The following is a 26,193-nucleotide window of genomic DNA, read 5'->3' as shown; positions in this document are numbered from 1 at the left end:
GATTGCAGCTCCTCATTCATTAGGACTTATTCTAGCTTTACTCCTTCTGTGAAGTCTTTTCAGTCCTTCCTTCCTGGCCACTGTTCTAGTGGGTTCCTCTTAATGGACTCTCATAGAGAACACCTTGTCCATGAATAAAGCATATGTCACATTATTTTATACTATTTTTCCATTGTCTCTCCTAATAGACCAGAAGATCCACGAGGAGAGGAACTGTGTCTTATTTGTCTTTTGCCCTGAATGCCTAACAAGTGGTATTTTTTCTTCTTTTTTTGCTACTATGAGCATGGTTGGTTCTCAGAACCATCACTGTTTACTTATTTGTTTTTGGCTAGGCCTAGAATTTTAGTGACTTGGGTCCTTCTTAGCTCTTTTATTCAGGATTTAATTCAGTAACTTTTTATTTTCTTTGGAAGTCCCATGATGGCAAGAACTGTAGGAAGTAATAGTGAAGTATGGTATGTGTGTGTGTCTTTGTGTGTATGTGTGTCTCTGTATGTGTACACATATTCATGAATGTGTGTGCTTTCTTTATTTTGTGGACATTTTCAAACTCACTGGGTTGGCCAAAGAGTGCATTAGTTTTTTTCCTGTAAAATAAGAGACACATTTTTCATTTTCACCAATGACTTTATTGATTTGGATATTTTGAGTATGTCAGCTATCTTCCATGTGGCATAACTTTGATTGTTCTCAATTAATGTCTCTATTTGATCCCCATCAACTTCAACTGGTCAGCCTGACTCTGGAGCATCATCCAGCAAGAAATCAACAGCATAAAACTTTGTAAACCACTTTTGACACGTTCGATCAGTCCCAGCATCTTCTTTACACACTACACAAATCTTTTTGTGTGTTTCAGTTGTGGTTTTATCTTTTGGCATAATATGCCAAAAATGTTGGGTATTTTCTTCCATCATCAATATTAAAATGGTTATCTGCTAAGTGAAATAAGCCAGGCAGTGAAGGACAAATACCATATGATCTCACCTGTAAGTGGAACCTAACCAAAAAAACAAACAAACAAGCAAGCAAAAATGTGATCAGAGACATTGAAATAAGAGCAAACTGAGAGTAACCAGAGGGGAGGAGGGGGGAGGATAATGGGGGGGGGGAAAGGGGAAGGGTTGTCAGGGAACCTGTATAAAGGACACATGGACAAAGCCAAAGGGGAGTAGGATTGAGGGTGGGAGGTGGGTGGTTGAGAGAGAGTAGTTGGGGGAGAATGGAGACAACTGTACTTGAACAACAATAAAAAAATGGCTATACAAAAATTTATGACTTTTGGTAAGTTTTTAAAAAATTCATGCCGATATGACAGCTGTTACAATATGATCTAACAAAATTGTTTCAAATGAAGTTAAAGACAACTAAGTGCTACCAGAGCCGTCTCATGGAAAAAAACCTAACTAACTTTTTGGCCAACACATTATATTAAAAAATAGTATAATGAACTCCCATATATCAACCAGTAGACATTAGCTTTTGTCAATATTCTGACCTTGTTTTCCATATATTCCCCCACTATTTTCCAGTTTTCTCTCCTTTACTCTCGCTATTCTTTTTCTGGAGATTTATAAAGCATATTTTGGGTTTAATGTCAATATATTCGTAAATATTTATCTCTGACTGATAAGGACTTTTTTGGGTTTTATTTTGGTTTGAATTACCACCTTGTAAACTTTTATTATATATAAAAGATTATGTAGCTGTAACCCGTTAATGTTATTTAATATGTTGTTGATATAGAAGTTTCCTTCGTTGTCTCAAAGATGCCCTTTTTTTACAGTTGGTCAGGTCAAAATCCAAACAAGGTCCACATGTTGCATTCAGTCATTATGTCTTTTACGTCTCTTTTATTCTGAAACAGTTCTTGTTCTTTTTGTTTTCATGCCATTGATTTATTGGAGGAACTGCATTATTTGTCCTGGGTTACTGAGTTATTGTTTTATAAAGAGGTATAAATTGGTGATTCATTGTTTCATAAAGAGGTATAAATTGGTGATTCAGTCATTCATGTTCTATGTAACTAGAATTATTTAATAAAGGAAACCCTGAAATGTAGTTCTTTTAGAAATGGCAGAATAAATGCTTGATTTTTCTATTTTCAAATGAATTTTAGAGTAATAAATTGGTGCTTCAGTATCTCCAAAAGATTTATTATTATCATTATGAACTTCAGTTTTTACTTGGGTATGTTTCAGTCCCTTGCAGTAATTATTGTTTTGATGCTCATGATATTCCTTCTTTGGCTACTGAGCATTTTTGGCATGTATTTATCAATGTTTAATATTTTGGGGTTTTTTTGCTTTCTTATATAAGATGTTTCAGGCTTATTGTATACATTTTCTGGCTCAGGCCTGGAATCAGCCATCTTTGAATCTTTGTGTTTTTTTTGGTAGGAAGTGGAATTTAGAAACTATAACCTGTGTACTAGGAATGTTCACTCTTTAGGAGTATCATTACTCCTAGTCCTTTCAGTGAATAGCCAAGGGGAAAAATACAATAGATTTTTTTAAAGAGAAAAATTAATCATGAACCTGTATTGATATTTTTTCTTGTATTTCTTTTCTCTTTCATTGAAAAACTTGGTTCCTAATGCATGAATCAAATTACTTGTTTTGTATAATGTACATATAATAGTTTCAAAATAAGATTAGTGAATGCATCCTGACATTTCTTTCCAGTTAGTTTTGTCCTTAGAATACATACTACTGGGGATTTAAAGTCATTTGAAGTAAGTAAAGCTTTACTTGGCCTAGTTATGCCACTAATTTAATAATAGGTTTGTTTCAGAATGTTTGAAATTTAGATAGGTTGTTTTCCTTTTTTTGTCTTAATTTTTTCTTTTAAATTATAGAAAAAATTGCAATTTCCATATATAAAAGGTATATTCACAGAATGTTCTTACATATTAATTCCATTTTTTCTTTTCCCATAGGATTTGGCTTTCAATATAATAGGTACTAGCCACATGTAGATATTTAACTTTAGATTATTTACAAATAAATAAAGTTAAAAATTTATTTTCTTTAACTTCTATCCACATTTCAAGTTTTTAAGTGCCCATGAAGCCATACGTGACTAATGGCTACCATGGTGGACAGCACAGAGAGAACATTCCCATCGCTGCAGAAAGTTTTATTCTGTAGCTCTGCTTTATAGCTAACATTTTTTATTAGTTTTTAATTTATCTCCTGTCCCTTTGGAAAAGAACATATTTTCTTTTCCCCCAGATTTCTTAAATAAAAGATAGTGTGATATAAACACCATTCAGCTCTTTGCATTTAAAAAATTTCTATTATCTTTGAGATTACTTTTTAGCAGTATATAGAGCTCTTCCTCATCCTTTTTATAGTACTTAGTACTGTAGTACATCCTTCTGCATAGTATTCTATTGTGTGGATGTGCTATGGTTTATTCAACCAGTTGTCTACTGGTGGAAATTTAAGTTTTTTGCTCTTGTAAATTATGCCAAAATTAAAAGCCTTGGCTTATACTATATTGTACTCACCAGTGTGTATACATTTTTTCCTATTGCTGCACAACAAATTGCTACCAAATTAGCAAATTAAAGTAACACCATTTATTAGCTCACAGTTTTGTAGGCTAGAAGTGCAGCACTGGTTGCCTGTGTTTCCTGCCCAGAGTATGAAGTCAAGGTGATGGCCAGTGCTTGTCTGGAGGCTTTGGGGAAATATCCACTTCCAAATTCATTATTGTTGTTTAATTTCTTATAGTTGGAGGACTAAAGTACCTGGTTTCCTGCTGGTTGTCACTTGGGCTGCGTTCAGGGCTTTGTCCTGTGGCCCTTTCTGTGTCAGCAAGGAAGAATCTCTCTGAAATCAAATCCCTCTCATGCTTTGTATGTCTCTGACTTCCTGTCCTGTGATCAGCCTGAGAACATTGCTTTTCAGTGGTTCATGTGATGAGATCAGGGCCATCCTGATTATCTATTTTAAATATAAATAATTTGGGACTAATTACATCTGCAAAAATCTTTTCATTAATACGGTACCTGTTATAGGGTTTAAGACCTGAGAATCTTGGGGCCATTTTGGAATTCTGCCTACCACAGTGCCTTTGGGCTAGACTTCTAGAAGTGGTGTAACTGGGTTGAAAGGTAAATTCACACACAATTTCGGTATATATTGCTAGATTTTTTCCCCCTTTTTTTGATAGTTTATTTATTTTTTCCATTGTTTTCAATTTTTTTCCCCTCTAATTTTATTTTTGTTCAAGTATAGTTCTCTGCCTCCCCCAACCCAGCCTAACCCCCAGCCATCCCCACCTCCCTCCCGTTCCCCCCCCAATTATTGTCCATGTGTCCTTTATAATTGCTCCTGCCAACCCTTTACCGTTTTCCCCTGAAATTCCCTCCCCTCTCCTCTCTGGTCACTGTCGGCCTTTTCTCAATTTCAGTGTCTTTGGTTATATTTTGCTTATTTGTTTGTTTTGTTGAGAAGGCTCTTGTTAAAGGTGAGATCATATGGTATTTGTCTTTCACTGCCTGACTTATTTCGCTTAGCATAATGCTTTCCAGTTCTATCCATGCTGTCACAAAGGGGAGGAGCTCCTTCTTTCTTTCTGCTGTGTAGAATTCCATTGTGTAAATGTACCATAGTTTTTTGATACACTCATTTACTGATGGGCACCTAGGTTGCTTCCAGTACTTGTCTATTGTAAATTGTGCTGCTATGAACATTGAAGTGCATAGGTGCTTTCGGATTGGTGTTTCAGGGTTCTTAGTATATAATCCTAGCAGTGGAATTGCTGGGTAAAAAAAGCAGTTCCATTTTTAGTTTTCTGAGGAAATTCCATACTGTCAGAAAATTCTCTGATAGCTAGCAATACTGAGCATCTTTTTATATGTCTCTGGACCCTCTGTATATCCTCCTTGGAGAAGTGTCTGTTCAAGTCCTTTGCCCATTTTTTAATTGGGTTGCTTGTCTTCTTAGAATGGAGTTGTGTGAGTTCTTTATATATTTTGGAGATCAGGCCCTTGTCTGAGGTATCATTGGTAAATATGTTTTCCCGTACTATTGGTTATCTTTGTAATTTAGTGCTGTTTTCTTTAGCCATGCAGAAGCTTTTTATTTTGATGTGATCCCATTTGTTTATTCTTTCCTTTATGTCCCTTGCTCTAGGGGACATATCAGTGAAAGTACTGCTCTGTGAAATATCTGAGATTTTCCTGCCTATGTTCTCCTCTATGACTTTAATAGTGTCACGACTTATATTTAAGTCTTGTATCCACCTTGAATTTATTTAGTGTATGGTGTAAGTTGGTGCTCAAGTTTCATTTTTTTGCACGTAGCTGTCCAGATCTCCCAACACCATTTGTTGAAGAGGCTATTTTTACTCCATTTTATACTGCTGCCCCCTTTGTCAAAAATTAATTGACTGTAGAGACTTGGGTTTATTTCTGGGCTCTCTGTTCTGTTCCATTGGTCTATCTGTCTGATTTTATGCCAGTACCAGGCTGTTTTGATTACAGTGGCCTTTTAATACAGTTTGATATCAGGTATTGTGATCCCTCCTGCTTTGTTCTTCTTTCTCAAAATTGCTGCTGCTATTCGGAGTCGTTTATGGTTCCATATGAATTTCTGAAATGTTTGCTCTATATCTGTGAAATATGTCATGGGTACTCTAATAGGGATTGCATTGAATCTATAAATTGCTTTGGGTAGTACGGCCATTTTGATGATGTTAATTCTTCCGAACCATGAACATGGTATATGTTTCCATTTGTTTGTGTCTTCCATGGTTTCTTTCTTCAGTGTTGTGTAGTTTTCTAAGTACAGGTCTTTTACCTCCTTGGTTAGGTTTATTCCTAGGTATTTTATTTTTCTTTTTGCTATATCAAATGGGATTTTTTTCCTGATTTCTGCTTCTGATGTTTTATTGTTGGTATACAAAAATGCCTTTGATTTTTAGATATTGACTTTGTATCCCGCTGTTTTGCCAAATTCATTTATTAGGTTGAGCAGTTTTTTGGCAAAGTCTATGGGATTTTCTATGTACACTATCATGTCATATGCAAACAATAACAGTTTCATTTCCTCCTTTCCAATTTGGATGTCTTTTATTTCTTTTTCTTGTCTGATTGCTGTTGGTAGGACTTCCAATACTATGTTGAATTTTTGATTACTGCTTCAATTTCGTCTGCTGTTAATGGTCTGTTCAGGCTTTATGCTTCTTCATTCAGTTTTGGAAGATTATATTTTTCTAGAAATGTGTCCATTTCACCTAGGTTTTCAAATTTCTTAGCATACAGTTCTTTGTAGTAATTTCTTATAATCCTTTGTATTTCTGTGATATCAGTTGTAATCTCTCCTCTTTCATTTCTAATTGTGTTTATTTGGATCCTCTCTCTTTTTTTCTTGATGAGCCTGGTTAAGGGCTTGTCGATTTTATCTTTTCAAAGAACCAGCTCCTGTATTTATTGATCCTTAGAATTGTGCTTTTAGTCTCTATGTCATTTAACTCTGCTCTGATCTTGGTTATTTCCTTCCTTCTGCTTGCTCTGGGCTGTCTTTGTTGTTGTTCCTCGAGTTCTTGTAGGCGTAGGGTTAGGTTGTTTGTTCGAAATGTTTCTTTCTTTTCAAGGTAGGCCTGTATTGCTCTGAACTTCCCTCTCAGGACTGCCTTTGCTGTGTCCTGTAAGTTTTGGGTTGTTGTGAGTTCGTTTTCATTTGTTTCCAGAAAGTTTTTGATTTCTTCCCTAATCTCGTTCTTGACTCATTCATTGTTTAATAGCATGCTATTCAATCTTTATGATTTTGAGTGTTTTGGGTTTTTCTCCTTGGGGTTGGTTTCTAGTTTCAGTCCCTTGTGTTCAGAGAAAATGCTTAATATGATTTCAATTTTCTTGAATTTGTTGAGGCTTGCTTTGTGTCCTATCATGTGGTCTATCTTTGAAAATGTTCCATGTGCATTTGAAAAGAATGTGTATTTTGCTTCTTTGGGATGAAAAGCTCTCTATATATATATCAGTTAAGTCCATTTCATCTAGGGCATTGTTCAGTGCCAAAATATTTTTGTTGATATTTTTTTTGGAAGATCTGTCCATCTTTGACAGTGGGGTGTTGAAATCCCCTACTATAATTGTATTGCTGTCAATGTCTTTCTAGAGTCCCCCAAGATTTTCTTTATGTATTTGGGTGCTCCTATGTTGGGAGCATATATATTTTCAATATTTATGTCTTCTTGGTGGATTCTTCCTTTGAGTATTATGAAATGACCACCTGGGTCTCTCTTTATGGCCCTTTTTTTGAAGTCTATTTTTTCCGATATGAGTATAGCTACCCCGGCTTTTTTTTTTTTTTTCTGTCTGTTTGCTTGGAAAATTTGTCTCCAGCCCTTTACTTTCAGTCTGTGTAGGTCTTTTGTCCTGAGATGGGTCTCTTGTGGGCAGCATATGTGTGGGTCATGCTTTCTTATCTATTCAGCTATTCTGTGTCTTTTGATTGGAGCATTTAATCCATTTAGGTTTAAGGTTATTATTGATAAGTAGTTATTCATTGCCATTTTTTCGTACCTGTGTTCCTCTCTCTTTTCCTCCCTTTTCTTAAAGCAGTCCTTTAGCATCTCTTGCAGAGCTGGTTTGGTGGAGGTGTATTCTTTTAGATTTCTTTTGTCTGGGAAGCTCCTTATTTGGCCTTTATCTTGATTGATAGACTTGCTAGGTAAAGTAGCCTTGGTTGCAGGCCTCTAGTTCGCATTACTTGGAATATTTTTTGTCATTCTCTTCTGGCTTGGAGCATTTCCATTGGAGCTAACCTTATTGGGGCTCCTTTGTGTGTTACTTCCTGTTTCTCCCTTGCTGCCTTTAAGATTGTCTCTTTGCCTTGGAATTTTGCCATTTTAATTATGATATGTCTTGAAGTGGGCCTCTTTGAGTTCCTCTTGCTTGGGACTCTGTGTTTCCTGGATTTGTGTGACTTTGTCTCTCATTAGATTAGGGAAATTTTCCATCATTACTTTTTCAGACAGGTTTTCTATCCCTTGCTCTTCTTCTCCTTCTGGTATCTCTATTATACGGATATTATTACGTTTCATGTTGTCCTGCATTTCCCTTAATCCCTCTTCATTTTTTCTGAGTCTCTTTTCCTTTTCTTGTGCTTTTTTTACTTTGTCCTCCAGCTCGCTAATCCGATCCTCTGCTTCATCAAGCCTGCTTTTGATTCCATCTACTGTGTTCTTCAGTTCAGAAATCATATTCTTCATTTCCTCTTGGCCCTTGTTGATAGTTTCTGTTTCCTTTTTCATGTTGATATATTTTTCAGTGAGTTCATTGTAGTTTCCCTGTAGTTTTTGATAATTCTCTGTGAGCTCATTGAGCTTCCTGATAATCATTGCTTTGAACTCAATATTTGATAGTTGACTTGCCTCTCTTTCATTTAGCATTCTTTCTGAGGCCTCCTCCTTTCCTTTCATTTGGGGATTGTTTCTTTGTCTTCCCATTGTTTGTGAGACTCTTCCTGTTATTCTCTGCTTCTTAAATTGATCTGTTCTGACTCCCTGGGTTTATGGTATGAACTTCTATGGTAGAATGCCAGTGGGATTCAGTGGTGCGGTCTGCTTAATCTCCCAAGCTTACTGGTCTTGGGCTGTCATTTATGTTGGCTCTCTGTATGTCTTTGGGTTTTGATTGTTGTTGGATCTTTCTTTGGTGGGTCCTTCCCTCGAGCTGGTTAACTGAGGGTCACTCTATCCGCCATGTCTTGTATTCTGTTCTGCAGGTGTGGGCCAGTTGTGTTGAAGCTGATTCTTCTGTGTGTACAAGGTTTTGAGGCTTCTCTCTTGCTCTTGTTCAGTTGTTTGTTCTGAGTAACTTCTCCACTATTTAGTTGTATTTCCAGATCAGTCCTGGATTGGGGTTAGTGTGGCTTCCACTCCCTCATTCACCTTCTTTTGTTGTTATCTGTTGGTGGTTACTTTGTTGGTGGGTTTCCTCTTCCAGCAGGTATACTGCTGTTCACTGCTCCCACGTTGCAAGTTCTTTGGAGTAGCAAAATGAAATTTGTCTCACTGTCTCTGTTGTTAGGATGACTCCTGTTTGGGCCTAACTCTGGTCTTTTCACAGCTCCAGGTTTTATTGTCTAACCGTCTGATTTTTCAAAGTCTTCTACAGTTTTTGGTTTCCAATCTTCATATATGCTGGAATGCCGTTGGCTGTTTCCTCTGTTCCTCAGAAGATCAGCTAGGTGTTTCACCCGTGCCCAGAGGGAAGTGGACTCCACTCCCATCTATCTTGCCTCCATCTTCTCTCTCTGTATATATATTGCTAGATTTTCATCCACATGGAATAATCCTTCTGCATTCCCATGAATAAGATGTTAAATGCTTCTTTGTGGGCAAGCTCATCAAGAAGATCATATGTGTTCAGGGCTTTAGGTATTTGTCTGACAGAAGAAAAGTGTTAATTTATATTTTTCTCATTATAAACCAAATATCTTTTCATATATTTGATGGCCATTGACATCTCTTCCTTTCTTTATTGTCTTTCAGTTTAGGGTCTTTCAGTTTATTTTTGCTCTTAAGTTTTCATGGCTTTTGTGTCAGGTATCCACCAAAACTATAAGCCCTGTGGATAACTCCCTAGCTGTGTTTTAGTGTACATACTAAAGGTGAATGACATGATATTCTTTCCCGCTAATAGCAATTGTCACCTTTTTCATTTCACAGCACACATGAACTAATTACTAAAATTCTGTGGCATAGCAAAAAATATATATTTGCCAATCTGACAAAATAGGTATAATTTTGATTTATTCACACTGGATGGCTATTGTTGTGTTGGCTGTTACCACTTTATTAATTTGACAATGTAAAGAAAAGAGGTCAGTGCCCCTGGCTGAAGAGTCAGGTATTACATGCTTTAAAAATTCTTGTGTCACACCAGTGTGTCTCTTGTGGCCCCTGTTGAAAATTGCTGCTCTAACAGGTACAATTTTGAATTGCTTTTCAGTTATGTAAAGGGTGTATCAGGTAGGACCCCTTTGGTTCTTAGAGAAAATCAATTTGAGTTAGTTTAGGCAAAAGAAGAAATCTGTTCACTTTCATAACCAACTTGTGAAATCAGGGACAAGTGGAAATAGAACTTTGAAGGCAGTCAGGTCAGTATCTGTCTATCCCTCCGTTGAGCCCCGCTGCTCCATCCACCCTTTCTTACTACTCCTGTCCAGCTTGGTTTTAGTGAAAGGCATATACATAGTGTAGTTGTTGTTATGAGTTTGTTTTCTGAAGGCAGACTAGTTCTGGTCTGCTTCTTATGAGTGGTGTGACCTTGGATGACTTAGACCTTATGTTTCTCCTCTGTTAGAAGAGAGCATTCCTGTCTCAGGGTTGTTGTGACAATTAAGTGAATTGAATTAAATGAAACATGAAAAATTAAAGCACTGCCTGGAAGATAAGTGCCATGTGCTTGTTTGCTATAATTATCATTAGCATGTTCTTCTTCTCCAGATAGCATTCTCTAACAGGAGAGGACATGGGGCTCCTGTTACTCCATATTGCCATCTTCCCCATCTCCCATTGTATTTCCTAGAGATTCCATAACAAATTACCACAGTCCAGGTGGCTTAAAACAACATAAATTTATTGTCTCAGAGCTCTGAATGCCAGAAGTCTGAAGTCAACATGTCAGTAGGGCCACATTCCCTCCCAAGGGTCCAGGGGAGAAGGCTTCCTTTCCTCTTCCAGCTTCTGGGTGTTGCAGTTATTTTGTGGCTTGTTGCTACATAACTTACTTTCTGCCTCCATTTTCACAAGGTTTTCTCCTCCTGTGCCTTAAATGTCTTTGTCTTTTTTCTTTAAAATTATTCAGGTTTTTTTTCCGTCATGATTTATTCCCCCTATACCATCTTCCACATCCACCCACCCCTCCTCCCCCACAATCACTACACTGTCATTGAGTCCATGAGTTCTTTCTGTGTTTTTTCCTTTTTGCTCAGTTGTTCCATGCCCAGTCCCTCCCTTTCCCCAGAGCTGTCAGCCTGCTCTCTATGAGTCTGTCTCTCTGTTTTAGTAGTTCAGTTTGTTCATTAGATTCTGCATAAGAGTGAAATCATGCGGTACTTATCTTTCTTTAACTGGCTTATTTCACTTAACAGAATGTTTTCTATGTACATCCATGCTATTGCAAATGGTAATTTTTTTCTTTTTTGTGGCTGAATAGTATTCCATTGCATAAATATTCCATAGCTGTCTTATTCACTTATCTACTAATGCACACTTGGACTGCTTCCAAATTTTGGCTATTGTAAATAACACTGGAATGAACATAGGGGTGTATGTGTTCTTTCAAATTAGTGTTTCAAGTTTCTTCAGATAAATTCCCAGAAGTGGATTGCTGTGTCATAGGTAGTTACATTTTTAATTTTTTGCAATGGTCAATAAACATATGAAAAGATGCTCAACATCACTAATCATCAGATAAATGCAAATTAAAACCACAATGAGATATCACCTCACACCTGTCAGAAAGGCCATCATCAATAAATCAATAAGCAACAAGTGCTGGCAAGGATGTGGAGAAAAGGGAACCCTCCTGCATTACTGGCGGGAATGCAGACTGGTGCAGCCACTGTGGGAAGAAGTATGGAGTTACCCCCTTGCCTTTCTCTTGTAACCTAGGATGCTCTTATGTCAAGATTCTTAATTTAATTACCTTTGCAAAGAACTCTTTTCTAAATACGGTAATAATCATAGGCTCTGGGAATGAAGACATGGACATATCTTTTTTTTTTTTTTTTTTGTGGGATCCTCTTTGGGTGTGGGGACAATGTCACTATTTAACTCTTTATACCACCAAACAGGAGAGAGACACTTTCCTCTACTGCTCTGCTGTAGACTGAATATTCATACACCCCTAAAATTCTTATGCTGAAACCTAATTCACAACTGTACCTGAACAACAATAAAAAAAAAGAAAAAAAAATTTAAAGTGAATTTGATAGGAAAAAAAGAGAAACCTAGTTCCCAATGTAATGATACCTGGATTTAGGGACCTTAGGAGGTGATCAGTGCCTTATTAAAGAGACTGCAGAGGGTTCCCTTTCCCCTTCTGCCATGTGAGGATACATTGAAAACATGACTATGGACCAGAAAGTAGGACCTCATCAGACACAGAATCTTCTGGCACCTCGATCTTTGACTTCCTAGCCTCCAGAACAGTGAAAAAATAAAATTTCTGTTCTTTATAAGCTCCCAGCCTATGATATTCTGTTACAGCAGCCAGAATGGACAAATATACTCCTTGCTTTGAAGGACCTTTCTGGACAGACTGAGCTGTGTTTATGGCTGTTCATGAGCCAGCCGGGCACAAGCGACCCCCAGTGGTGCAGGCGCAGGAATATTGGCATTGTGACTGACCTGCGGCTCACCCTTCGCGTGGCCCTTTCTTAAATGAAAGGGGTCAGATAGCACACACATGGTCAGACACGAGTGTAAGCAGAGTATGCACTTAAATATGTATTTTATAGAATAGATACACATTTCTCTTCATTTTTCCAGTCTTGGTCTCATTAAATATATTCTCAAGCTGGGTAATATTTTTTTTAAAAAGAGAGTTTTAGACTACTTTTTGTGAGTCCCAAGCCTTTCTTGCACAAGGTGGTTGCTGGGAAGCTGTTGATTTAGGAAACTGCCTTACTGACATGCATTGCAGTGCTTAGAAACTGAAGTTCTTCATAAAGCAGGCTTCCCAGGAGTTTTGTTTGTTCCCTAAGTGGTGATCCATCAATGTAATCCTCTTTGGAGAAGAAATTACTTACTGTAACATTTGTTTTCTGAAAATGCATTATCATTGATAGATGGCTGTAATCTAGTCTTCCATTAGTTTGTTGGTAATACATCCTCTGTCTTTTTTATTGTTACAGTATCTAGTATTCAGATGCTGAGCGAGAACTTTAGAGTCACAAGGTATCATCAGCTATCAAATAGTCTGAACTTAACAATCAGATAACTGTTTCAATTTTAGCCATTTATATTAGTATCCTAAGAATAAACAGAAATCTCTAGTAATCCTTTTAGAAACTACTAGGAACTGACAGTCTCCCTCCTCTCAGGTAAGAGAAAGTTAGTGGTACGTAATCAATTCCAGATCAATTTGTGAAGATTTACTACAGTAAAAAGTGATAATAGATCATTTCTTAAATATTATAATAGTGTGCAATAAAAATTTCTACCTATCGGAACGAATACCTATTTGAAGGAGAACGACGTAGCAAACAAGTTTCTCCGCGTGTCTACCGCAAAGGCTGCCTGACAGTGTGCAGGTGCCTGGGCAGACTCAAGGAGAGTTCCGAGGCTCTGCACCCGAGCGAAATCAGGCCTGTCCGAGCTGAAAAATTAGTAAAGGAAGGGAGAAAGCAGTGGGGCAATTAATGAGAATACAAATACGAAGCTGGGAATCTGAATGAGTTTCGTTCTGTCATAATGCTTGAAACAAGGAGTGCCCAGCTAAGCAGCACACAGCAATGACAGATTGTCTTAAGAGCTCAATCTTTTTATTCTTGATAGTTAGGCAGTTCATTTGGTGATTGTGAATTCTTCTGCTAATATTATTTTCACGTTTTTACAAGATATCTGTAGAATGGTAAATGCATTCCTAAGTTTGGGGTATAAACTTCTCCTAGGTAAGTTTATACATCATCTAGTTTTTACTATGGTTTGATCAGTATTTTTTAAACATGATTTTGAGATATCCATTATGACCTACTCCTTACAAATTCATTCTCTGGCTTTTACTTATTTGGTGATACAATGTTTGTTCTACCACTCAGTACATGTTACATGACTTTATTCCATAGTGAAACGTCTCTTCTTTTGCCCTACTGGTCACAGAATGATCTTGAATTTAAACTCACTAGCAGGTAGCCGTTTTCCTGGTCAGGAAAATGAGCGTTGTGAGGCACAAGTGTTTGTCTGTGGACACATTTCTTAGGCCTGAATCTGAAGGTACACACAAAAGCAGGGCATTATAGAAAGAACGGCTTTTATAGAGTGCTTGAAATTGAGTGGTAGGTTGAGTTGTCAGTGTTTGGGACAGCTGGTGACATGTAGGCCATCAGGTTTCCCTGTTCTTGCATCAGAAGTGTTCATGCCTGGCTACCCATTGGAACAACTTGGGGAGCTTTTAAAAGGAGTTTAATGTTATACTCCTACTGATAGTGACTTAGTTGTTCCAAGATTGATCCTGGACATCTGTCTGTCTGTCTATCTATCTATCTATCTATCTATCATCTATCTATCATCTATCTAGTTCCCTGGGTGATTTCCGTGTTCAACCAGGGTTGGAAACCACTGATTTACATGAACAGAGAATACATATTAACAAAATCTCAAATAGTTATTAGGTAAAACTGTTCATGCTTCACATTTGTAGATTTCATATTTGTTTTTCAGAGTAATTTACATTTTTAGCAGTTTAATCAGTACTTAATCAGTTGCATAAGCTGATCACACAGTACCAGAATGGGATATAAATTAGCAATTCTCTACTTTGGCTAAACATTAGATAATTTGTTTCACGAACTTTCACAAATCTTAACGCCCAGGTCATACCCAGACCAGTTAATTTAGAATCTTTAGGGATGAGACTCAGGCATTAGCACTTTTTTCTTTTAATACCTCCCTATGTGATTCAAATGTAAAGCCAAGTTTAAGAACCACAAATCTAAATAAATATTTGTTTATTTGATTTTCTTTAAATGGTTTCAGTTAAGCCCAGTCTTACTCTAAGTCTTTCTTTTTCAGGATATTATTGATAGGCTTATAATTTTGAATTCTGAGGCTAAGATTCGTTCTTTATTCAACTATGAGCAATCACACATCTTTGGTCTAAGGTAAGATGCTAAATTATACTTGAGATATATATTGACATTGCAAGAACATGGAAAAAACATCCATTCCATATACTTTCAAAAAGTATTTAAAATAATCTGATTTTTAAAGCATATTTAAAAGTAACTTGCCTTCCTGTAATATTACACACAAAGTAAATTATAGCCATTGTATTTTTATATTATGGCCTCTGTCTACATTTCGGTTCTGTATTATTACAGTGTCTTCCACTTTTGTTAGATTTACAGAGACATTTTGCGAACTATACAGTTTACTCAGGAATGAACTGGGGCTTCCTGGTTTTATACTAGATTAGGTTCCTGCCATCATATAGTCTTGGAAGGGACCTAGAAATGGCTGACTTATCTAGAAGCTCAGATTTTGCTCTTTTATGTTAATCATATTATATAACTGCAATTTCCCAAGTTTTAAGTCTTTCTGGTTGAGTTTATGAGGTCTGTCTAGAAAAAGTCCAGCCACTGTTAATATAATGAGAACAGTTTGTGTGGCACTGATGTAACCTGGCAGCCAAGGAGAGTGGACTGTAATGTGCATGTGCGAACAATGATGACTTCACCATACTAGTCAGTGGGGGCAGTAGACGCCGTTAGACATGTGTTAGCATGTGTTCTGTGTGGCTATTGCATGTAAAATGTGCAAGTAGAGCCACAAATCTGCTTCAACTTTAAGATTAAGCTTGAACATTCCTCTGTGGAAACTATTTGAATGATTCAGAAAGCTTTTGTGGATGATGGGAATGAGTACAGTTCAATAAAAGTGCGGCCCAGCCTGGCTGGTGTGGCCCTGTGGATTGAGCGCTGGCCTTCGAAGTAAAGGGTCACTGGTTCGATTCCCAGTCAGAGCACATGTCTGGGTTGCAGGCCAGGTCCCTGGTGCAGGTACATGGGAGGCAACCACACATTGATGTTTCCCTCCCTCTCTTCTTCCCTCCCTTCCCCTCTGTCTAAAAATAAATAAATAATATCTTTTTAAAAAGTGTGGCCTAAATACTTCAAAGATGTTTGAGAATCTGTTGAAAGCGATCCATGTTCTGGAGGCCTGCAACAAGCAGAACACCTGGGAATGTTGAACGTGTACAGGCTGCAGTCAGCAAAGATCAGTGACTGACAGTGCGAGAACTAGAAGCTGATGTGGGGATTCTAACAACTAGTGTGTCTGAGATTTTGACCCAGGATCTTGTTGTGGAACGTGTCGTGGCAAAATCCATTTCTCAGCTTCTGCTACCAGAATGATCATTGTGCTGCGGTTGCTAATGACTTGATTCAGACTGCTGCCAATAAACCAGATTTCCTCAAGAAGGTCATACCAGAGGTGAATCATGGGTCTGTGTCTATGACCCAGAAACCAGAGCCCAGTCATCCCAATGGAAGTTGCCTGGTTCTCCACACCTGAACAAGGAACAGCAAAGTCGCAGCAAGATCAAGACCATGTTTTGAAAGTGGAAGAGATACTGGAAGATCTGTGTGAGGTCTCAAGATGCCTACTTTGAAGGGGACTGAGACATCATTGTCCTGTGTACAATGTTTCTTGTATCTTCTTCAACGAAATCTCTATTTTACTTAGTACATGGCTGGATACTTTCTGGACAGACCTCATATATTCCTTAAGATTTTATTTAGCGTGTTCAAATGGACAGGGTTGGGGTGAGAAGGATAGAGGTGTTTGAGCTACAGAGAATCATAAAATTCTTAATCTTTTGGTCACATTGAGACATATAACTACTTTATTGATCTACACATTACTTATCTCTAAAAGCAGCTGAATTAAAGAAATATGCTTAGGTTTGTGACTTTTTATTCTTCTTTCTACTGGCAAAATAACTTCCTCAGACATGAGGGAGAGGGTCATGGATAATGCTCTACCAAAGAAATAAAGCAATTACTTTTCTAAAATTAGAATTATCTGATAGTAATGTATATTACAGATCTTGGACTCAAGGTTTTTTTTAACTATTCATTAATAGCTGAGCTTCATTTAACCATTCATTAATAGTTCAAAGAAGATATAAAAATCTGTAGCTGTTACAGTCCATTGGATGATATACCCTTTATCTCTAAATGAATTTCACACTAAATTTTAACTTTCTGTGTTTAACATCTGATATATCACATAGCAAACAGTGTTGAGGAATATTAGGAAAAATTCATTCAATAGAACCTCCTTTGCACAGCAAGTATGTTTCTGAGTTTTGTCACTATAGAACACAGATTTTGGCCTTTTGTTATTAATACATTAAATGAATTTCTTCCAGTTTTCTATATTTTTGGATAGAATAGTGTTTTTCTTTATTATTCTGCCAAAAAAATTAACAATAGGATTTTAAGTTATGTACAAAGCAATCCAAGAAGTACAATGCTCCTGGGAATCAAATACATTGACTTTCATGGTGTGTGCTTTCTCATAATACTCCAGTGGAGTCAATCTATCCTACACTAGAAAACTTGCTGTTTCATTGCTGATACATATAATAGAGTTGTGCAGTATAGTAGTTAGGACACGGACTCTGGAGTCACACTGCCTGTTGTCCACTAGTTGTGTGAGGTAAGATCTCTGTTACTCATCTGTAAAATGGAGGAAAATTATGTATTTTTCAGAATTATTGTAAGAATTATGAAAAATAAAAATAAAATGGAAAATAAAAAATAAATGAAAAATAAAAAAGGCTTAAAACAGTGTTTGTCTTGTAACAAACACTATAAAAATGTTAGTAATAAATGTAACACTAGTAGTACTTTAAGTGTTGATTTATATTTATTTTCTCTTTACTGTTTTTGTGTTTTACTAGGAAATACATTTTGTCTTCATTTTTTCAGTATCCCAGTAGTCTTCTATATGCCGTCAAATAGTTTTCTATGTTAGCATTCAAAGAAAACGATAAAATCATTTTCTCAAAGACATTTGTAATTTATGTGTCTTTTAACAAGTTTTTAATTGACAAGAAATTTATTTCATTTTATTGTGAAGATCTTTCATGTAATATTGGGTTGGCCAAAAAGTCCGTTTGTTTTTTTTTTCCATAAGATGGTTCTAGTAGCACCTAGTTGTCTTTAATTTCATTCAAACGATTTTGTTAGATTATATTGTGACAGCTGTCGTATAAGTGTGCATTTACAAAAACTTATCAAAATTGGTGAAGTTTTGTGTAGCTGTGTTAATATGGAAGATGGAAATATGCACAACACTTTGGCATATTATGCTTTATTATTTCAAGAAAGGTAAAAAATGCAACTGAAAATGCGAAAAACAAGATTTGTGCATTGTGTGGAGAAGGTGCTGTGACTGGTTGAACATCTCAAAAGTGGTTTGCAAAGTTTCATGCTGGAGATTTCTAGCTGGATAATGCTCCATGGTTGGGTAGACCAGTTGAAATTGATAGCAATCAAATCAAGACATTAATTGAGAGCAATCAACGTTATACCACATGGGAGATAGCCGACATACTCAAAGTATTCAAATCAATAAAGTTATTGGTGAAAATTTTTAGCTTCCATCTGCTTTCATTCTGGAAAACTTATAGTGAAGTGTTAGAGCTTTCTCAAGGGTAATTCCTATAAAGCTTGATTTCAGCCATCTCACCTTATCCAATGATATAAGCACTACATTCACAGTCTTCTCTTTAAATTATGAATAAACTTGACTTCAGATGTAATCAAACTGAAGTCTTAAATGTTAAAAAAAAGTTATTGGTGCAAATGAGAAATGCACCTTTTGTGTTATGGAAAAAAACTGAACACTTTTTTTTATTTTAACATTTTTTTTATTATTGTTCAAGTACAGTTTTCTGCCTTTTCCCCCACCCCTCCCCACCACCTCAGCCCCCCCAACCTCTCTCCCCTGTTTCCACCCCCCTTGTTATTGTTATTATGTCTTTTATAATTAAACGGACTTTTTTTGACCAACCCAAATTTTAATTCAGTTTTATTTTTAGGTCATACTTCAAAGTTATTTACTTCATTTTTTTCTAATTTCAATCTAGAATTGGTCATTGAGGTCCAGTTGAGTGATAATTTAGATCATGGCTTAGTAGTACATAAATCTTGTGTTTCTGTGTGTTTTGGATTCTTACCTGATCTTTCGCTCCCATAGTGTTTTGGTTGTTTCTAATTGTACCTTGTAATGGTACTGTTCCCTTCAATAGATCATCTTGTTAATGTGTTTAACTTTTACCTTTAGCACTCCTGTTCCATTTACTTTTTACCTGTGCTTCAAAAATTTACCATACGGATAAGTTTGATACAACTTCTTTAGGTTAACCACAGCATTTAGATGAGGCTATATGGGACTTAGTAAAATGTAGATTTTCACATTTCAACACCATCATCACATTCTATTTAAAAATTTGCATTTTTATTTGCCAAGATCTTACAAATCTTGTATGGTAAATCTGTCCTTTACCACTATTAGTATCAGTGTGCAGACATGCATTCCATGACCCATGTTAAAATGAAACAGATCAGAACACCTGCGAAAAGAAACCTTCTTTGACCTTGTGTCTCTCTCCAGCCACTGTCCTATTTCTCCACCTCTCACTATAGCAAAAGGCAGTTTGTATGAACTGCGCCCACTTACTCAACTCTCTCTGCTTCTCAGCCCACATAGATTTGACATTGACTCTAAAACTCTATCAGAACTGCACACCACACTCATTTTAAGATTACTTGTAACTTTCTAATGATGAATCTAGTGGATTCTTCTCTTTTTAATTCTTGTTTTACTATAAGTATCAGTAGCATTTGATATAGTGGACCATTTCTTTAGCATGAAAGTTCTAATTTCTTCACTTCTGTGACACCACACACTCCTGTGACTGCTGTTTCTTATCCACTGCATTCTCTAAGCAAGCTCTGAATGTCGGACTACTTAGTATTGGTCCCAGGCCCCCTTTTTGTCTTTACAGCAGTCCCCTCTTACCCACAACAGCCCCCCCAGTGGCTGTCTGAAACTGCGGATAGTACTGAACTCTGTGCTGTGTCTTTCCTATTCACACATACACTGCCTGCTTCTCTTTAGCATATCCACATTGCAAGCATCACTACCCATGCACTTGGGGGCCATTATTAAGGGGAAGAAGGGTTACTAGAACATAAGCACTGCAGTGCCGCTTGGTTGATCTGACAACCAAGGTGACTACTGAGTGACTAATGTGTGAGTAGCATTATACAGCATGGACATGCTGGATAAAGGGATGATTGATGACGTGGGTGGTTTGGAGCGAGACTTTATCACCCTAATTTGAAACTTAAAAATTGTTTAAAACTTAAAAATTGTTTATTTCTGCAGTTTTCCATTTAAAATTTTTAGAGCACGGTTGACCACAGGTAAATGAAACCTTGGAAAGCAAAACCACAGATGAGGAGGACTACTGCATACCTTCTGCCACTAGTTCATCCACTTACAGATTTACCTTTAAGTATCATATATATGTCAGTGGATGCCCCAGTTTATATCCCTACCCTAAACTTACCATTCTGAGCTTGCAGACTCATGTGTACAACTCCCTCCTGACATCTCAACTCATACATTTCTCAAACGTCATAAACTTCACATGTTGAAACACCTCGCACAAGAAACAAACAAAACAAATCACTAAGTGGCCCAACTATCTATTCAACTGCTTAATACTAAGAGTCATCTTAACTTTTTTTCTTTGCTTTTCAAACAATTTATCTTTGCTATAAGGAAATTAACCAAATGCAGGAAACTAATTATATCTAAGTGAAATTCTTAGTAATTCTGAAGCAACATTATTAACTTAAAGGAAAATCATTGTAGACATCTTTTTATGTATATACAGACAGAATATAATTTTTTAAATAAAAATGGAATCATTTAAAATTTTTGCATTGTTTTGTATGTTATGTTTTTTATTGTTTATGCTATTACAGCTGTTCTAATTTTACCCCATTTGCTCTCCCAAGTTCCCCCAACTCCCTTTGGCAACCCCCATACCATTGTCCGTGTCCATGGGCTATGCATATATGTTCTTCGGCTCATCTCTGCCCCTTCTTTCAGCCAGTCCCCACTCCTCCCTCCCCTCTTACAGCTGTCATTCTGTTGCATGTTTCTATGCCTCTGATTCTATTTTGCTCCTTAGTTTATTTTGTTTATTATATTCTACATACAAGTAAGATCACATGGTATTTGTATAGTTTTAAATTCTAACTGAAATGTATTTGAAAGAGAAGAAACCCAAGTGACACAGAAGAAATTGCTGAATTTCAGATAACTGATTTTTTATTCCGGGGGTAATTTCCCCAGAGATTTCCCTAGGGTTAAGAAAATATTATGTAAAACATTCAAATAGTTTGAGCATTATAGTTCACTTTTGGACAGTAATGATTGACTCTCTAGTATGAAGGATGAGGTCATTGGACTGCCACCTTTCCTGTCTGTACCTATGTTAGAAGGATGCTCTGCCTTTTCCCGACCAGCCTTCATGAGTCAGAGACCCTATTACTTTTCTTTCTAACCTGGAGGCTAGAAAGGGAGGTAGTTGAGGCTAATCTGGGTCACTTGGTATAATGCCATAAGATATGCAGTACTTACTATATATGCTGCAGATCAAGATTTATAAGTTTGTAGTCTACTTTTATGTACTTTATTTACTCAGCAATATTTATTGAGCCCTGTTATACTTTGTGCTGGATGTGGGGGATGTAATGACAAGTAAGATGTGGTGCTCATTCTCTTCAACCTCACTACCTAGTGAGGAATTGGATATTAGGAAAATGAAAAAAGTGTGAATAATTAATGCAGAAAAGAAATACATCCTTATGAATTTCCTCACCCTTCCCATTTTAAATAATTGTCTATTTTGGAACCCTTTATGTGGCTTTCAAGGAGCCGCACAATCTGTCTCCACCTTTCCTGTGCATGTTACTTTCTTCCTTTCCACAGCCAGAACAATGCTCTGAGTTATCATGGCCTCTGTACTTGTTTTTATGACTTGAATATTGCCTTCACTTTTGTCTCCTTACACAAATTTGGCTCATCCTTCAAGGCCAGCGTTGCTTCATGAATTACTTCCTTTGTGGACTTATTATTGCAACTCTGATACTGTCTTTACCGCATGTCCTCTGCCTTCATGGTCCTTCCCATAGATTTGATGTTTATTTCTCCCCAAGACTAAAACTTAAACATCTGGAAGGAGTATCATTTTCCTTAACCTTTAGGTCCACCACCTTGCCAGGTACTTTTTGGTTATTGGTAAACATTTGTTTACTAAATTTGTTGATTGAATAAGACAGTTTCTTGAAATTTTTTTAAAAAAGAAAGTTGTGTATTTATTGAAAAATTTGTTTGTAAATTATATTTTGAACACATTGTCTTTTAAGGTTACCAAATAAGGCACAATGGTTTTCTTAGTTTCTATAATTCTTTATTTTTAATTGAGGTGTAGTTGACCTAACATTATATTAGTTTCAGGTATACAATATAATGATTTGAGATTTGTGTATATTGGGGAATAATTACCACAGTTAAGTCTTATTAGTATTCATCACCATACATAGTTACAATATTTTCAAAATTGTGATGAGAACTTCTAAGATTTACTGTTTGGGCAACTTTCAAATGTGTACTGCAGGGTTATTAACGATGCTCTCCATGCTGAATTACATCTTGATGCCTTACTTGTCTTATAACTAGAAGTTTTCACTTTCCGATTCCCCTTACCCATTTCATTCAGCCCCACCTGTTTTCTGTATCTATGAGGTCTTTTTATTTTTAAATTTAGATTCCATGTACAGTGAGATAATATGGTATTTGTCTTTCTCTGTATGACTTTCACCCATGTTGCTGCAGCTGGCAGAATTTCATTTGGTATTGCTGAATAATATTCCATTGTATATATTTATTTGCTTTATTTATTCGTAGATGGATACTCTGGTTCCTTCTCTATCTTGGCTATTGTAAGTAATGCTGCAGTGAACATGGTGGGGGTGCATCTGTGTTTTTGAATTAATGTTTTCATTTTCTTGGGATAAATACCCCCAAAAGTGGAATTGCTGCATCATTAGGTAGTTCTATTTCTAACTTTTCAAGGAACCTCCAGATCGTTTTCTGTAGTGGCTGCACCAGTTTACACTCCCACCAACAGTGTACAAGGGTTTCCTTTTCTCCGCATCCTCGACAGCACTTGTCATTTCTGTCTCTTGATAATAGTCATCTTCACAGCTGTGATAGGGTATCTTATTGTGGTTTTGATATATATTTCCCTGATGTTTAGGGACATTGAACATCTTTTCATGTACACATTGGTCATCTGTGTGTCTCTCTGGAAAAAATATTTAGATCCTCTGCCCATTTTTTAATCAGATTGTTTGTATTTTTACTATTGAGTTGTATGAGTTCATATATTTGGATGTAACCTTTTATCAGATATGATTTGGAAGTATTTTTAACCATTCAGTAGGTTGCCCACTCATTTTGTTGATGACTTCCCTGCAGCACAGAAGCTTTTTAGATTGATATAGTCCCATTTGTTTAGTTTTACTTTTGTTGCCTTTGGTTTGGGTTTCAGATCCCCTGGAAACTTTTGATATTGCCCAAGGATTAGCAGTTTGAGATTTTCTTAACTATGTTTAGGTTGGGGGGATATTATACTCTGCCCTATAATATTTTATCTCAATATAAAAACTGTATCACTTGGAGAAATATTACATTGAATATTAATAGTTTTCTTAATATCAGACTTCAAATTAAATTTAAGTTATAGACTGTAGAATTATTTATTAACAATGTAAATCTTATGAATAATTTTTAATTAAATATACACATTAAAATTTAATATTCTTAAAGAAATATTAAATAGAGTTATCCCAAAACATATTTATAATACATTTGAAACCCTGATATTATCTATTTATTGTTAATTTTCTTCAAAGCAAAACTCAAGAATATATGCTTACAGAACTGCCTTTAAAATTGATCGTTTGCTATTTCAGTTATTTTACATTTATCTGCCAGCAGTAGATTTTATACATAGTTTGATGAACAGTTTTATGCATAACTATCTTCTTTGTAAAAACTCTAACCTAGGAGATGACTTTAGGAGGAAAATTAAAAAATATTTTTATTTATTTGTTTAGAAACATTCTGGTTATTTTAACAAACATAGATAGACATTAATATTGTATCACAATAAATCATCAAATTATTTATTCCCTGTGACCCAGATGCTAACTGAACTTAAATATGACTAGCATTAGTAATGAGAAATAATTTTAAAATTATCTCTTGTAAACTTTTTTTAATATCATAAATTAGAATATAATCTGACTACAAAACCATCTACATTTTGGATTTTGTATGCACACGAACATGCAGACCTATATATACATATCCAATATCTAATTTTACTGTATTAATTTAATTTGAAGAGAATAATCAAATGACCTACTACTAATTGAAGACATCAGTAACTGATTTAAAATTCTTATTTAATCAACAACTTCCTGTTTATACAGGTTGGAAAATAATGAAAATACTCATTATCCTACCTTTTAAACATACCCACAGTTAGCCTCTTCATGTCCATATTTTTCAGCCTTTAGCTGAAATATGTTTTTGAAGAAGAGGAGTTTTATTGTTTTAAAAGTATTCTTTTTTTACTTAATTATTTAAAATTATCCTTTATTGCTATAAACATTCATCTATACCACAGGTAGCAAACACAAGGCCAATGGGCTGAATCCGGCCCTCCAGCTTCTTTTATCTGGCCCAGCACCTTGTTTCTACCTGGCGGCAGCACTGAGCTCTCGCTTAACTGTTAAGGAGTAGTTATATCTGTACAGTCCTAAAATTACATTCGGCCCTTTGCAGGCAACTGCGAGGCTGATGTGGGCCCCCAGTGAAAATGAGTTTGACACCCCTGATATATACCATAATTTTAAAGGACAGATAATATTTCAGTAAATGTAGGTTATTTGAAATTTTTATTATACATCTTCATGGATAACTCCCTGCCTGTAATTATTTCTTTACAACAAATCCTTAGAAATGGAGTTGCAAAGTTCAAGAGTAGGCTATTTTCAACCCTGTGTATTTCTATCTGCCCTCTTTTTATGACTCGTACTTGACTTCACTGTAACACTTTATATTCTACCCACTATTGATACTTTAGAAAAATACTTTTTTATTCACTCAGAAAATATTTATTGAATTTCTACTAAGTGCTACACTGTTATATACAGAGTTTTTTTTGTGACCCTTCTTTTCCTTATTATTGGATTCCTTTTTATCAGTCATTTGTTTCTTATTCTCCTTCCTCTCTACTATGTGTCTTTCCAATTGAATTCTCTCCTAGTATATGCCATCAGTCTGTTTTTCCATTTTCCTCCCTACGATGGCTTCAGTTATCACTTTTTACTGGCTGATCCTGTATCTGTGTATCTATCCCTAAGTTTTCCCTTGATTATATGTCTAAATTACTGAGCATTGGATCTGCATACCAGCAATTTAAGAAAACTCAGTATGCCCCCAAACTATACTCTGTGTGCACTTACAGAAGTCCAAATTAACTTCCAGCTTCAGGAGATCTCAGAGCACTTTCTGAAACAAAGATAGGAATTCATCACAAGAGCAAGTGAGCAGGCTCTCTGCAGCCTCTGCTCATGCCTGTTCCACATGCAGTGTTTTGTTGGCAAACTGACCCTGCTGCTCTTTTTTCCTCTTCACATCTGGTCATATGTGTTTCAGACACTTGAAGTTCCAGTTTTGGTGCTGTGGTCAGTTTGTATGTAATTCATGTCCCATTCTTGGTTTTGGTCATCAGTTGATTGGGCATTGCGTTTCTGCTAGCTAGTTTGTGCTGATCAGAAGGAAATCTTTTGTGTTAGATTATTATGTCATTTTATTAAGTGAGATGTATACACAATGTACACATTTGATTAAGAGTTTGTAAAAGTATAACATGGAATGTAAGGTGGTACATATATGAAAATATTTAGAATATTAGTAGAAAAGGAATGCATTAACTCAGTCTATTCAGGGGAGAAATATTAGGAGAAAGCAGCAGGGTAAAGAGAAGGGGCCTGTGACTGCAGGCATGAGTTAAACAAAGGACGTGCTTGGACTTCCTTCAAGTGGAGATTATACCTGGGACTAACCTTTTTGGTTCCCTGGACAAGTGCCCACCTGTGCAAGTTAATGATGTGATAATATATAATAAGTGATATAAAAAGTATGTAGTCATTAGGAACAGAGAGTTATCATTCTTCTGGTGGTGAGATTTGATTTGGGTTATTAGACAACTCCTGCGGTATCCACTGTATTCAAGCTACATTCCAAACAGGTGAAAGAGTTAGTCCTGAATTTCAGACA

General features: G+C 36.2%; 1 protein-coding gene across 1 annotated transcript in view; it reads left to right on the top strand.

Annotated features, from left to right (window-relative positions):
• Window positions 1-26,193, top strand: part of TBC1D32 (TBC1 domain family member 32) — a 186,107-nt gene that overhangs the window by 77,086 nt on the left and 82,828 nt on the right. Inside the window, exon 23 of the mRNA XM_045188724.2 lies at window positions 14,764-14,852. Coding sequence (XP_045044659.2) covers window positions 14,764-14,852 — 89 coding nt within the window. The remainder of the gene's footprint in view (window positions 1-14,763; window positions 14,853-26,193) is intronic.

This window comes from Desmodus rotundus, chromosome 11, assembly GCF_022682495.2.
Source record: "Desmodus rotundus isolate HL8 chromosome 11, HLdesRot8A.1, whole genome shotgun sequence".
NCBI lineage: Eukaryota > Metazoa > Chordata > Mammalia > Chiroptera > Phyllostomidae > Desmodus > Desmodus rotundus.
This window is presented reverse-complemented; position numbering and strand designations above follow the sequence as displayed.